Source organism: Dunckerocampus dactyliophorus, chromosome 12 (genome assembly GCF_027744805.1).
Source record: "Dunckerocampus dactyliophorus isolate RoL2022-P2 chromosome 12, RoL_Ddac_1.1, whole genome shotgun sequence".
Classification (NCBI taxonomy): domain Eukaryota; kingdom Metazoa; phylum Chordata; class Actinopteri; order Syngnathiformes; family Syngnathidae; genus Dunckerocampus; species Dunckerocampus dactyliophorus.
Genome location: NC_072830.1, coordinates 1,347,478 through 1,362,243, shown reverse-complemented (window position 1 = coordinate 1,362,243; position 14,766 = coordinate 1,347,478). Strand labels below are relative to the sequence as shown.

Here is a 14,766-nt window from a genome sequence, read left to right as displayed (position 1 = left end):
AGGGGACACGGGAGCTACTGGACCATGGAGAGACATGTCGACTACTCTCTACTAGAGTTCGATAACACTCTCGTTTAAATCTGCCACAATGTCTCTCTAAAACAATGCAATTATGTGTACTGTTTGGCTCCAAATTCCAAATATGAAACCATCTGCACTGCTGGCGGATTTATTTCACAGCCATTGAGTCATCCCGTAGATGCGCAGCCATCTGTACGTGACTTTTCCTACAAGCTGCCTTCCTCAGACACGCGGCTGCAGATGTACAGCAGCACAATAATTAAGCGGGCCTTACATCCTACGTGGTTGCTACGTGCAAAAATGGGGGAAATCGCAAGAGACACGCACGTGGCCCGCACGGATTTTCAAACCCTCAGACAGCACGCAAAGCCCGTAGGAAGAAAACTGGGATGCTAATTAATTTCTGCGTGCACGCAGGAAAACCTTGCACGCAGCCAGGTGGCAAGGGCAAGGCAGAGGAGGACGGCGTGACCCGCGCAAGTTCAAAAGTACGTTGTGTACATTGCCAGGCCACAGCGGCGGCGGCTCCTCCCACTGTACGCTGTGGTTCTCCCGGTCACGGTAGCTGTAGGTGCCGTGGGAAGCCGGTACGCCCATCTTGCGATCAAAGTGAGCGGGCTTCACGTGCCTGGTACGATGCCCACACACGTACGTTTCCAGTGAGTGAACAGTGAGAAGGCCAGAGGAGGTGAAATGCAGGGCACTGCTGGTAATTATTATTTTACGTGCTCAGGTGCATACGACTGGACCTGCGACAACAATGTATTGAACCAGTGCGGGGGGGTTAAGCTTCGTGGATGGAACACTGTGGTGTGCACAGTGGGCAGAGAGACTGTGTATAAAAAAACAACAACAAAATAACAGGCTTCACTACACATCTTAAAATAGAGCCCGGTGCTCTGCCTGCCATCAGTCAGCCACAGACGTGAGAGCTTCAAGTTTGATCATTTTGTTTTTCTCCAGTCAAAAGGCTAACCTAGCATGATGTTGCTGTTAGCAGGGCTTACTACAAGCACTTTGGACATCACGCATCACAGCCTTTATCACATATATCACAACCTGTGCCACTCACTGATGAAATAATAGCACAGTCTGGAAGCTTTAATGGCATCGATGCACTGTGTCTGCAAACATGATGGGGGGGTAAACGTTTGCTTTGTTTTTGGGTTACTTTACCATTTTAACCAAGCGAAAGGGTCATTTGTACATTTCTTAAGTAGAAAAGGATAATGGGCAAACCGGCACAGACCGAGAGACTTTTGCAACTGTGCAAATGAGTCACAATTCCGACATACCCTCCTCCTCCATCGTGGTGCTCAGTGGGATAGTGGTCCACTTCTGTGCCAGGAAGAGGGTGGATAGGGGGTGGGGGTAATGGAACGTTGGCCCAGCTGGAGCCGTTGGCTTTAACAGGCTTGGATCCGGCCTTGGTCTTCTTCTTCTTCCCTCCTTTCCCACCTGAAACAGGAAGGCTTCTATTAAAGAAACAAGAAACCTACAGTACGCAAACCAATCGCAATCCATCTGGAGCTGGTTTGGACACAAAAGAAAAAAGCCATTGAAAGACGCTTTGACCGAGCTCCTGCCGCCACGGAAAACCTCAAGGTTGCCTGATGAAAAGCATCCTTCCACCGATCGATCGGCTGAAAAGCCCCCAATCTCCATAGAAACAGCAGAGAAGAACCCTAGACGAGGCGGACCTTGGTGCTTCACCCGAGCCTCAGAGGCCACCCCCCCGCTCGTTCCTTCCACAGTGAAAAATCTCACTGTGCCGCATCATCATAATGAATGGCTTGTGTGGAGTTGCTGTGGTCCTAATGCAATTCGCCCAGAGTCTATTACTACTTTCATTTCTTTTATTACACCAGAGAGCCACTAACCCCATCCATTTTCACTCACATCCTTCCAAAACCCGATTCTCCATCTGTCCCATTTGTCTTTGTACAGCTGCCGGCTGGGTCAGCACCATGTTTTATAAAGTAGGAAGCCTTTTTTTCCTTTTAAAAACACTTGAAGTCAAGTTCTGTTGAGGTTTACACCACTGATAGACCACGTGAGATCATAAGCTTGCTCTACTGAGCCTGTTATAACGGTTCAAATACAAGCTAACATTTACTCAACAGTCACCACGTTTACATGCAGTCAATATTTGGGTTTCTGAAACATTTGGTATAACCCGTTTACATGCGTGACAAAAAAAAAAATGAACGGACAACGTTTCGACGCACGGAAAACGTCATGACGCAATGCGAGTCATTTCCGCTTCTTCTTCCTGGATCCAAAAACAACAACAACATCGGCACGGCGGATAATGAACGCCTTGGTTTGCGTTTTGGTGCTGCTACTGACCCCGCCCCAGTACTTGACACAACTCTGTCTCAATGTGAACTGTGCCATCCGTATCCATGCTACATCCACACCGGAGCCCCCAGGACACGTTCGAAGGCGACGCCTGATGAATGCTTTTGCTTTATTGTAGCTTTATTTTGTGTTATTGGACAGTGATTTACGTCTCTTTAGACTTGTTGGACCGTAAATAATGTGGAACAGTTGCAGCCTAAAAGAAATGAGGTGACTTTACAATATTTCTTATGGGGAAAACCTGTTTTCATTGAAGTAGAATCAGTAAGGAAGGTATAAGCACAAGGACCTATAAGGACAAGATGACCAAATAGTGGAAGTAATAAAATAAAGAGCAGTCGGCACCAGTTTCTCTATCCTCAACTGGGTTTCTAATCGTTCCTCTGGGCGACACTTGACTTTTAGCAATACATGAGACTGACGTGATGGTTCAATCACTGCTCCAACAGCACCAGCCATCAATAACATCGATGGGCCTCTTCTTCTTCTTGGAAATGATGGTGGTCTGGCAGTGGAATTGCAGCAGCAGCTCCCTTCCAAATATGAAAAGTACAGAGCGAAAGGCTGCGGCCGGGGCAGCGAGACATGAATTACAACCCATCTCCTTTGACAAAAAACCAAGGGGCCTCTCTTTTCAGTGGGAGACAGCCTTCTAAATATAGTCAGCACTTTGGGTATTTATATACCCAAGGTTTGGGCACTCCCAGCATATAAGTGCAGGATGTGCAGCCCATACGCTCGCTCTGTTTTTATTGGGTGCCGCAGAGCAAGGCCTCCGCATACCTCATGCGTGGTAAAGGCTATCAAAAGAACTATCCGTCATTTGACTTGACATGGGGAAAAATAAAAAAGTGACACAGTGAAGGTGAGAAGAAGCAACAAACTACAAAAGCACAACGTTGAACACCAGCTTCCTCCAACGTGCTTGAACTTTAGCCCCTCCCTTTCTGGAAATGACAATCAAAGCAAAGTGTAATATGGATGAATGCTATGCTTTAGGCGACTGACTGCATGGGATCCTAAACACGTCTATGCTTATGGTGGCAGAAGAAACCTGGCTCAAAGACCAGAGGGCGGTTAGTTCATGTCCAATTATGGACTGAAATCATATGTTCTCATGGCAATTTGGTGGGATTTAAAGACGTATATTATTTTCAAACCGGATTACTTTCCAACATAATACATTTGCACAGTCTTGGATCCTGCAAGGCCAATATGGCGGACATGCTGCGTTTATTAGAATGATCTATTTTCACTAGCATAAGGAATACTGCGAAAGAGTAGGAATTAGAATGATCACTATTTATGATGATGTTATACTGTATAACACCTGAATTTCCCTTTGGGGGATTCAAAGCTGTAAAATAAAATACAAATGATGCTAATATTGGCATAAACATGTCATATCGGTCAATATCAGCATCAGGATGTTTCCCTATAATGAAGGCAGTAATAAACATAATGCTGTGTACAGGCTCCCGTATTTATGTGATGACATCATCAAACCGCCCCTCAAGCGTGTAAACAACTTTGGGTGGCTAATAGCAAGCTAGCTCGCCCCTTCCATGCCATCCATTCATTTTTTAATGCGGCTTATCCTCACTAGTAGGGATGTTACAAACCCCGGAAGTAAGCGGCGGTAAAATGTGACACTGTGTGTGCGCTCGATTAGGAGAGTCCGTGGAGACGTCTGTGAAAATGCTGCTTTTTCATACGATGTCGGGCGTATTTTCATTCGTATGCATGTTTGTTAGCTAGATTAGAGTTACTTTTATTACAAATCAGAGAACATCAATGTCAAGCTAACAGTAAGGTTTGGCAGCATGTGTCAAAAATCAACTTTTTTTCCTACTGAATGACTTGCCTTTTTTGGCCATTTGTGGGTGGTCTGGGGACGTAACCCCTGCAAATAGCGAGGATCTGTATAACGAAGCAGAAACATTGTTCCTCAAGTGCAGTAATAAAAGCTTCCTCATGTGTTGTACGTGTTATCATGAGGGAGTGCAACATTTATCTCACTCCCTTTGTCCATGATTGCAGTCCTTTTTATTCCACTGCTTTACATTCAATCTATGATTTACATCAAATCCACGCAGAGAAATCTTTTAGGCTGATTACGTTGGTTGAGTTGCCGGTATCACATAAGTGTAAAAAGTTGCCTTGAGGCCACTCCCACACCTCCTGAGCCCAGCGTGTGCAACGCTATTGAATTAGGGTGCAGTTTTAGAGGCAGTGGCTTGAAACTAGATGAGAGAAAAGAGGACAGGAGGGATGCCTCCGTGTCCTACAAATGACATTGTAATTCTCCCAATATGAGTCTTAGTGCGGTGTGCGACCATTAGGGGATGGACGCGAGGTACTTTCGCCACTTTAGCCAGCCGAGCATCTGTAATGTGTGTGAATGGTCCTCTCTGTCTGACAGACTTGTTATGCCTGCTCTCCATATCAAGCAGCAGTGATGAGGGAAAACACAACATTTACTTCCTCTTTCCTCCAATTATGTGATCATAACATTATCACCTGCACTCTGGACAAAATGACCATAGTTCCCCATATGTTGGCCCATTGCCATTACTCACCTGCAGAGAGTACCGGGCATCTATTCGGGGTAAGGCTGTTATCAAAAGGGATTTTTTAAAGTGCAATTTTACATGTTTCTTAACAACGTATTTTGTTGTGCGTCCTTGTGGTGTATTAGAGGGATCGATCGATGCTCTGCTGTATGAGTCTGTTAATGTATTTACTACTGCTACCAGTAGAGGGCGTTGTATACTCATGTGAGAGTTGAAGACGTGTGTGGCTCCACCCCATCTCAGTGTGTGTTTACGTGCCTGTACGAACACATAAGGAAGTAGAAGATAGCCGGCTAAATATAGAACCAAAACAGTCCTTATTGGCTAAGACAGAGCCCGCCCATTGTGCTCTACGTCCATGCCATTACGGAATAAATGAATCTGCTGTTTAAGGACTACGAAAGGAGGAGGAAAATACGACACAGGAGCAACATGTTTTAACAAGGACAAAGAACGCTACAGCTGAGCGGCACCAGGATGAAGAGCCACGGTCAGGAGTGAAATACGTGTCAATCACTTCATCATTTCTTGTGTCCAACCTCGTAGATTTATCATTCAAATTCAAACAAAATTTGAACTTTGAGAAGTTTAAACAAGAGAGAAATGTGAGAAGATGTTCATGCCTGTCTGAGAAAAGTGTATAAAGTGTATGGTGAGGACTTTTACAGCCTTAAAACATATAGAATCATTTTAAACAAATAAAGTTGGCTACTTTGTGGATTTCATTTATCGCAGGCTATTATGGGCACCTATCCCCCGTGATAAACGAGGGAACACTATACAGTGTAAACACTGTATACTCTGTAAGTTGTCTTTAAACTTTGCTGTACAGGTTTACAGCTTTACAGATGCCATGCCTTGTCTGGTAGTGGTTAAGACATGTGCTGCGACACATGCTGGATAGTAAATGCTACTATCTGAGGAAATATGGTCCAATCATAGATAAAAAAAATAAACTGTAAGCAGTGGCGGCTGAGAAAGACAGCAAAGCATTGCTGGTGAGGGATGGTGTTAATCAAAACTGCCATGGGTGTCAGCTTTGAACATGCAAATACCAAAATCAATGAAGCAATTAGAAAAGCCGTCAATCATGAGAAGCAGCGCGGCTGAGTAGCATCCCATCCCGAGGGGGTGTGCCCCAGTCTGCGCGGCGCAACAAACAACCAACCTGAGAGACTGCCGCTTCGCTCTGAGCTGTTGTGAGAGCTGGTGGTGCTGAAATCTTGTGATTGGTTGTGTGGGATTCTACTAGACAGCCCCTCGGTCAGTCGGTAGTCAGGAATGAAAAGGAGGGCTAAAGTGGGGGGGAAGTTGAAGAAGGGCACAGAAACAAATGAAAACAAAAAAAAGCACAAAAAAAAATCACAGTGGTGTCAGGTGACAGGCAGCACGAGCACATGCAAACATGCAGTTAGCACCAAGCGAGCAGGGTAATACATCAGGACAAGATCACTTTCGAACTTTTTGTGGATAATTTAAGCAAGGTTGTGGATTTATCTTACTTTACAGATAGTAATCATGCTTTTTTACAATAACAACTTCCGTAACTAGAAATGTCCCTATTCCTTAAAGATGTATGCATTATAACGACTAAAAACGAACATGAACTGAAACGGTTTGAAAGTAGGATCATGCATACTGCATGTATTAAATTATACCTGAGAAAAACGCATTTTTTCCTGAAATTAACTTGGACTTGTCTTACCATTGGACTATTGGACTTTGGACTATTGAAAGAAAAGTACAGTGGGCTTAAAGATGACTCCAGGGGCATCTCATCGGTCAAAGTGCAAATCTGAACTGTGCCTCAGCGTGTACTTACTGTTGTTGCAGGAGTTCTTGTCAGGCAGTGAGTAGCCCAGGTTGGCCATCTCCTGCTTGGCCTGCAGGGAGGCCTTCCACTGGGCCTCGGGCAGCTCCACAGCCAGCTCGTGGATGCTGCCGGAGTGGAGAATCTGAGTGGTGGCATAGGGAGTGGCCTGCGATGTTTGGCCAGGGCTGTTGTAGTTGGCTTTGGTGGTGAAATCGATGCTGCTGTAGATGGCTCCATCGGAAAGCATGGTGCCTGTCTTGTCCCCCTGCCCACTTGGGATATCTGGAAAAGCGGAGGCAGTTAGGGGACATGTAGGGGCCCTAGTGAAGGAATATTTACTCAATAGTACTTAACATTTACTCAATAGCAAACCTAAGTACAGGAAAAGGCTAATTATGTTTCTTCAGGTGACTTGTTAAGCATGTAACATATAAAACCAAAACGACTAAAGTGCAAGAAGTTTCTCTAACAGGAATCCTAGCTGACTGGGGCAAAAGGCAATTCTTTTAGATGCCCATCCCTTTCTCTATTTGTATGCATAAAAAACAACAGTGCCTCTCTGTCAGAGAGTGATGACAGGGAGAAAGTGACTGAGCGTGCGGGGGAAGTAGCAGCCATCTCTCCCCCTTGCATGCCCAGCCAAGGGGAGATGATGTAGAGCCATAGCGGAAGTGTCCGCATCTGCGCCTGTCCTTCACGACTGGCTGCTCAGGAGCATCCTTTCACCCACTCCTCCCCCCACGCTCTGTATTCTCCTGCACCAGCACCAGGATGAAATGCTCTCTATTCGTCACCCCGGTGACAGTGGAGGGTTTTCACGGTGTGTCCTACACACATGATGCAGACAAGTGTACATGCTGAAGGCGTGCACGTTAAAAGTTCTGGTAGTAGGATAGAATGTAGGACACAAGAGGCCTCTTCTCACCTCCTCTGCCAAAGTTAGTGAGATCATTGGGTCCCCCAGAGCTGCTGTTGACAGGTAGGCTGGTGGCGGGCCAGGAGTCCGCTAACCATGGGTAGCCCGGGTCACTGGCGTTCAGTAAGCCCGGCCGACTGCGAATGAACACAATGCAATTTGTAAATGTCACCAAATAGTGTTGCCCCTGCCTTTCTGCCCAAGTCTTTACTCTGTTATTTAATGATTATTTAATTCCCGAATAAACTGTGTTAACTTTGCTGTTCCACATTCTTTATGCTTTCCTTTACTTATGAGAAACTGCTAACCTGATACATGTTGGACACAGGAAGTGAACGGACTCTAGGTAATTGCTGCGACATGTTGGCTTGTGCGAGTGTAAACATGTCGTGGTCTTTACCGTTAAGCCAGTTTGAAATAAACCCAACCCTCCCCACCATAACCACAAGCATCACTGAGTACGCATATCATTTTCTGCATGGATTAAAGAACAAAAGCACAGTAAACATAAATTCAAACACATGTTCAAATGTAAGCATTGTCGGGTGTTGCTATGAGATAAGCTGACAGCGAGTAACGACAAATACGTCAGCAGTACGTTTGTTGCCTCCTCCAAGTCAAAATTCCTTCAGGCAAAGCACCGCTTATCTCGGCCTTTCTCCCGCTGAGTCTTGCAAAAACACACACGTACTCCCTGTTTTCATTAAAAAGCTTTTATTTTCTGCTGCCTTTTCCCAATCAGCCCCTCATGGAGGCATCCAGACAGTTCTAAATCTCGCTTGGTGGGACATCAAGCCCCCAGACAGTGACGGACGGGTGGACGGGCAGGCCGGCGTGTGGGATGCTGGCACAAGGGGAGTCGGTGGTGGTGGGAGGGATTCATTGAACAGGTGTTGCATGCCTCCTTATAGGGGATGTGAACCATTAAAGTCAGCCACTAAGAGTGTAACCTGTCACGGGTGACTGCTTGGGGCCATTAAGGCCACTTTACGGTACAATCACGTCTGAGCTTTGTTAGCACACGTGGGAGTTAAGTCAGTATGGTGAAAGAAAGAGTTACACTCGTCACTTCAGGGAATTGGTGCCAAAGAAGTATATTTGACGTCTGAGGTCCCGGCTTAATATCCAGATCTTGTAGAATTTACACTTGGAACCATTTAAAGTAAGTAAGAGCGTTCCTTAAGACCAACTGACAATAGCAAGCAGATAGAAGTTGATGACAGTCACTATTTGAAGCTCCTCTGTCAAAATTGTGAGAGGATCGAAACATCTGCTATTGATGCTTCTTCACTGGCCGTACGGCGCACTAAGAGGGACTGTCTCTAGGGTTCCAAGTGTGCCAAATTACGAAAATAACCATAAATGTTATGCCTTCTACTCCACAGTCTCCACTTTGCTAAACCACTCCATTTTCCTGCTACCCTCAGCCCCCCCTTGGACAAAATGTGTCTCTTGGTTATGTTTGTTATTCTTACAAAGATCACCAACGGTATGAAAAGATATGATTTCTAGGATTCCAAGCATGGAGAGACAGTAGTAATACTTGAGAAGCTGCAGTATCCTCCATAGTCTCCACTTGGCTACAGCGCTCCGTGTTGCCCTCAGTCTCCTTTTGGATAGCGGTTGTCTCTTCATTGTCTGGTAATGCAGGGGTTTCCTTAGGGTTTGCCTACAGCCCTACAGAAGGCCTGCAGGGGGGGAAACCAGTCATTTAAACTGATTGACGCGCTGCTGTTATTTGTCACTGTGTGATCTGCCTCTGACCATATTTTCAACAAGCTTGACTCAAGTTTTTATGACACCCTCCTGGGCAAAAGGCCACGCTACATAATTAGTCTTACTTGTCCTGTGTGTGTGTGTCCCTCCCCATCTAGGCTACTACTCCCCCAGCCAGGGAAAGACAATTTGAAAGACGAGCATGTGACAGCTGAATGGCTGCAGCGTCCTTGCATCCGTCACAGCGCAGCATTCCTACTCGGGATAATTAGAATAAGACTGATTTCTACTAGGGGATATACGACGTGTGTTCATGTGGGCGTGTGATGGTGGTATAATGGGAGTGGGCGGGGGGTGGTAGACGGAGGGTCATACGTCTCATGAAAAGTTGACACCTAACTTTTAATCCCTGGCTGACCCAGGATGGATGGCAACCTTGGCAGATCAAATCTCATTGCCGGCGGTCCATCCTCCCGTTTTCCTTTGCCATCATAAATAGTGCCCGCCCAGGCTGACACGGAGCTTGCCGTAAATACGCCAAGCAGGCGATATTAAAGTGAAGGAAAGTTCATGAATCAGGTATTTATTGTCCCGCCGACGGCCAGATGGAAGAGCATTGACATGAGCTAAGGTGTGGAACAATGGGAAGCGTAGATTTATTCCAAGAGCTGTCATTTAGCATTCAAATTCAGCAATCTCCATGGCAACGATGTCAAGGCATCGCTTCTTAAATCTTCTTTGCTGAAATATTGATCAGAGCTAAAAGTCTATCTCCTGATTCCACCTCTCTCTTGGCAGGAGGCTTCGGCTTTTATCAATTTCAACTGAGCAGCCAAAGTCCAACCATGTAAATGTACCAATCTGCAGCCTATTCGTCTTCCGTGAATCATTTATTCTGTGATCGATTAGGCCTAATTGTTCAGTCATGGCAATTTGGCAGGAGCCAATGAGAAAGCAGCTCCATTTACTGTTGCGTGATTAATGCAGCCAACATAGTTGCTACTGCTACTCAGGCTTTCTTTTTCAATTCCACCAAGATACCACTCTTTCATTGTTGGGCCAGATGTAGACGTAGCAACATCTGGAGTGTGATGGCACCGCTGAGACAAACCAATCTGAGGCCCGCGTTGTCAGGACGACAGCGTCAACGCTTCGCTAACTTCAGATATGACGGATTGGGAGCATCGCGACCACTCAAATCCCATTTGCCGGGGTGGAAATCAAAAGCGCTTCAGTAGAAAATTGGGAGGAAAATGCCGCAGAAAGAAATAAGAGGAGTGCGAGGAAAGTGGCATGGCATGCCTGCTGGCACAACAGGACAGGCCTGCCATACCATACTGGCATGAAAACATGGCTATGATCAGAGCACTTCGGGTTAAACATTTATCGCTAAAATCAATGACAGAACCTGAACAATCAAGGATCCAAATACATAACAAGGATGTCAATACATAACAAACCCGATCAATTCCATGGCTATAATGGACGTATGCGTTACCCATATGTCGAAAATCTTTCCTGGTGACTAGCTAGTGCGCTGCTAATGCTAGCACTACTAATGCTACTTAGATGCATTATCATCTTTGGTCACGGTCACATTGACACAAGCCCCCAAATAGCTGTCCTGGGCCTATGCCTGCCGGTAACTAGTAGCTCGTAACCCACATTTTAGCTTGCAGTTCAAAGAAAAAAATCAACCGAAAGACGTCTCGCATCTAAAAAACACTTGTTACTTGGGACACTTGTATGCCAAGGTACCACTGCACAAATGACAATAAAAAACACCAGCAGTACGTCAGAACCTTCTCACTTTTCTCTGGCAGTCGACGTAGTCCGTGAAGTCGACGCACAGCGACAGTAGATACAAATAACTTTGGTCTTGTTGCAAGAGATATCTGTTAGGGCTTTGAAGCCAGAACCGGTCCACTGATGATGCAGTCAACACTGCCATCCACACAGCCCTTTCTCACCTACAGGGCCAGGACACATATGTCACAATGCTATTTATAGACTATAGCTCTGCTTTTAACACAGTCAGCCCCCACAAACTCACAAATAAGCTCCTCACACTTGGCCTGTCTCCCTCCCTCTGTAACTGGGTGTTTAACTTTCTAACAGGCAGGCCCCAGTCAGTCAGAGTCCACAATCGCACATCCAGCTCAAGAATTGTGAGCACTGGGACCCCACAGGGGTGTGTGCTGAGTCCGCTCCTCTACACGCTCTTCACCTACGATTGCGTGGCCTCCCAGAACAACACCAGCATCATTAAATTTGCGGATGACACTACAGTCATCGGCCTGATCACTGGTGGTGTTGAAACATCATACAGAAGAGAGGTGGCGGACCTCATAGCTTGGTGTCGTGATAACAATCTCCTTCTCAATACAGATAAGACTAAAGAGATGATCATCGACCCAAGAACAAGGGAAAAGGAGCCGCATAGACCCCTGTTTATTGATGAGACTGAGGTGGAGAGGGTGAAAACCTTCAAGTTCCTTGGCACACACATCAGCGAGGACCTCACCTGGTCTCACAACACCCAACAAATTCTGAAGAAGTCCCAAAGGAGACTGTACTTCCTGAGAAGACTGAGGAAATTTGGCATGTCCACCACAATCCTGAGTTGCTTCTACAGATGCACTATGGAAAGTGTCCTTACCGCCTCCATCACTGTTTGGTACGGTAACTGTACAACACGTGATAGGAAGGCACTCCAGCGGGTGATCAAGACCTCACAGAACATTGTTTGGGCAGCCCTCCCCTCACTGCAAGACATTTATAAAACTAGAGTCCTACGAAGAACACACAACCTCATCAAGGACAGCACACATCCACAACACTCATTATTCACACTCCTACCGTCAGGCAGATGCTACAGGAGTTTGAAGTCCAGGACCACAAGGCTGGCAAACAGCTTTTACCCACAGGCCATCAGGCTTCTCAACGAAGCACTCGCACACGCCGCACGCAACACACGCACACACTCATAGCACTTTATTTATTTATTTATTTATTTGTATTATTTATCTTTATTAATGTCTCTTCTGTTGTTGTTACTTAATTTATTGGTATTTATGTTTCTTATGTTCTTATTCTTTCTTGTGTTTTCTTTCTTTTCTTGGGAGAATGAACAGAATAAGAATTTCATTGCATAGTAGAACTGCTGTTTTACTGTGCATATGACAAGAAAACTCTTGAATCCTGAATGTTGAAGCTAAACTTAACATTCAATACACACTTTTCTTTGTCCATTTCAGATCAATATTTGTTCCCACTTGTGGCTCCACAGCCACCCCTGCATTTCCTCAAACTCGGGTGTGGCCGAGGGTGGAGCAGGACGTGCGCACGTCAATGACGCGTGTAAAAAAAAACAAAACAAGTGCAGTTAAAGGAAAGGGTACTCCGGTTTCCTCCCACATTCCAAAAATATGCATGTTAGGTTAATTTGCGACTCTAAATTTAGCGATCTAATTTATCTTATTTCTGATGTATTGTGTAAAACTAAGACATGAACAACATCACATTAAAAGCACAAAATGAATGTCGATCCACCATCCACCAGTTCAAGCCTGGAGTTTTCCAGAGAGATGATGACATGGCTGTTTGACGTGTGTGCTAAAAGGCAGTGTGCTAGCATGAATTCACTTGAGACAAATGTGCACATTAGCAGTCAATAAGTCATCCAAACTTACCTTCATGCATTCCCACATAGTATCAGCATTTACACCAAATATGAGGTGAAAGAAAAATGGTACAAATACAGCAGCAGTAGAGAGAAAGTTAGCACAATGGACATGTGTCAAGTGACACGGATGTAGCAGAGAGAATGCGGCCACTTTTCTAAATAAAACATCATGGAAATTATTTTTTCTTTCTGTGCGGCCCGGTACCAAACGACCCACGGCCCGGTACCAGGCCGCGGCCCGGGGGTTGGGGATCACTGCCTGAGAGGTTCCACTGTAGATTATATTAAAAACAAGATAAAAACTAAAAGATAATATCCATGGTGGAAACAAGGGACACAACAATCGTCCATCTCTGAGCGTGTGTGTGAGATGTCCCTGCTGTGGTTGTTCAGGCGTGATAAGGATTCGGTTCTCAGGAGAACATCCCTAAAGAACCAGACATGCTAGGTAACTGGTGTCATTGAGATGTGGCCCTGCTCTCTGCAGACCTTTCACTAACATGCACCCAAATGGAGCAGTCTGCATTGGTGGGGGTGAGGGCGCAGGAGGGGGAGCACCTCCTAACACACACACACACACACACACACACACACACACACACACACACACACCTATCCCCTGGGTAATTATTTCTACATTATTACACGTGCTCAGATCCCAGCCGCCCACGCGAGGTGACAGGCAAATTTATCACTCCAGAGGGCTGGTGGGTTGCCTGCAGCCGGCAGTGCAAGATAAATGACAAAATAAAAGCCCTCTCTGCTTAAATTGTTTCGCTTAATTTCGTTGAGGAGATTGATGAGTTCATCTATCGATGCATGAACACGGGAGATGCGTCAAGAATGTATATTTTGTGTAATATGCAAGCGCTGACGCTAAAAGGAACACAAAGAAGCATGGGCTATCTATCAAGTGTCGATCTTACTGTAGCGGCTGTAAGTTCAGGAAATGTTGTATTTGCAAGCGTATAGCCTTGGGTGAAGACTGGCACTGACTGTACGTGTACGTTTCTCTTTTCTTTGCTTCTTGTGAGCAGGAGCGGAGCGGACGTCTGCAGCAGTGCCCTGACGCAAAGTAAGTATAATCTGTGGACCATTAGCACTTCCTGTGACCTTTGAACCAGCCATTTCAGGAACATAGAGATGTTAGAGAGCGTTGCATTTAACCATTCATAAATAATAATAACAATCATCATCATCATCTAAATGATTTTAAATTATATTGTAAAATTACAAATACATTTTCAATTACTAAACGACTGAAATTCTAGTAACTTTTTAAAAGGTAATGACTTTTAACAATATTTGATTCGTTCATTGGTTCAAGGATGCACACACCAGCAATGATGTCAACCATGTGCTTATTTTTCTATTATTTCTTTTTAACATTTGTATAGATTAAAATACACTTCAAGTTAAAAATACAATTTAAATTACTTTTTCAAAACGCTCATGATTTGATTTTTTTTTTAAAAAAGGTAATCAATTAAATTCATTAATTTTTGAGAATATATTTTTTAGGGTACTTTTACAAATATATTATAAATTTATAGGTCTGACTTATTTTTGGAAAACAAAATAAAATACATGTTCAAATGTTTTAAAAAATGACATTCTGCTAACTTTTGTAAACAAGGTAATCAAATACATTTGATTATTTTCAAGAATTGTTTTGGTTACT

The 14,766-nt window shown here is 44.8% G+C and overlaps 1 protein-coding gene across 13 annotated transcripts in view; it reads right to left on the bottom strand.

Annotated features, from left to right (window-relative positions):
* The window catches only part of robo2 (roundabout, axon guidance receptor, homolog 2 (Drosophila)), a 347,787-nt gene that overhangs the window by 19,929 nt on the left and 313,092 nt on the right, over nt 1-14,766 (bottom strand). For 10 of the 13 annotated variants that reach the window (XM_054793262.1, XM_054793266.1, XM_054793273.1 and 7 more), the window contains 4 exons: nt 7,694-7,821; nt 6,778-7,050; nt 6,124-6,249; nt 1,317-1,479 (listed from right to left, as the gene is read on the bottom strand). In XM_054793262.1, the coding sequence (XP_054649237.1) occupies nt 1,317-1,479; nt 6,124-6,249; nt 6,778-7,050; nt 7,694-7,821 (690 nt within the window). The remainder of the gene's footprint in view (nt 1-1,316; nt 1,480-6,123; nt 6,250-6,777; nt 7,051-7,693; nt 7,822-14,766) is intronic. The other 3 variants (XM_054793272.1, XM_054793274.1, XM_054793275.1) reach the window with 1 other exon arrangement.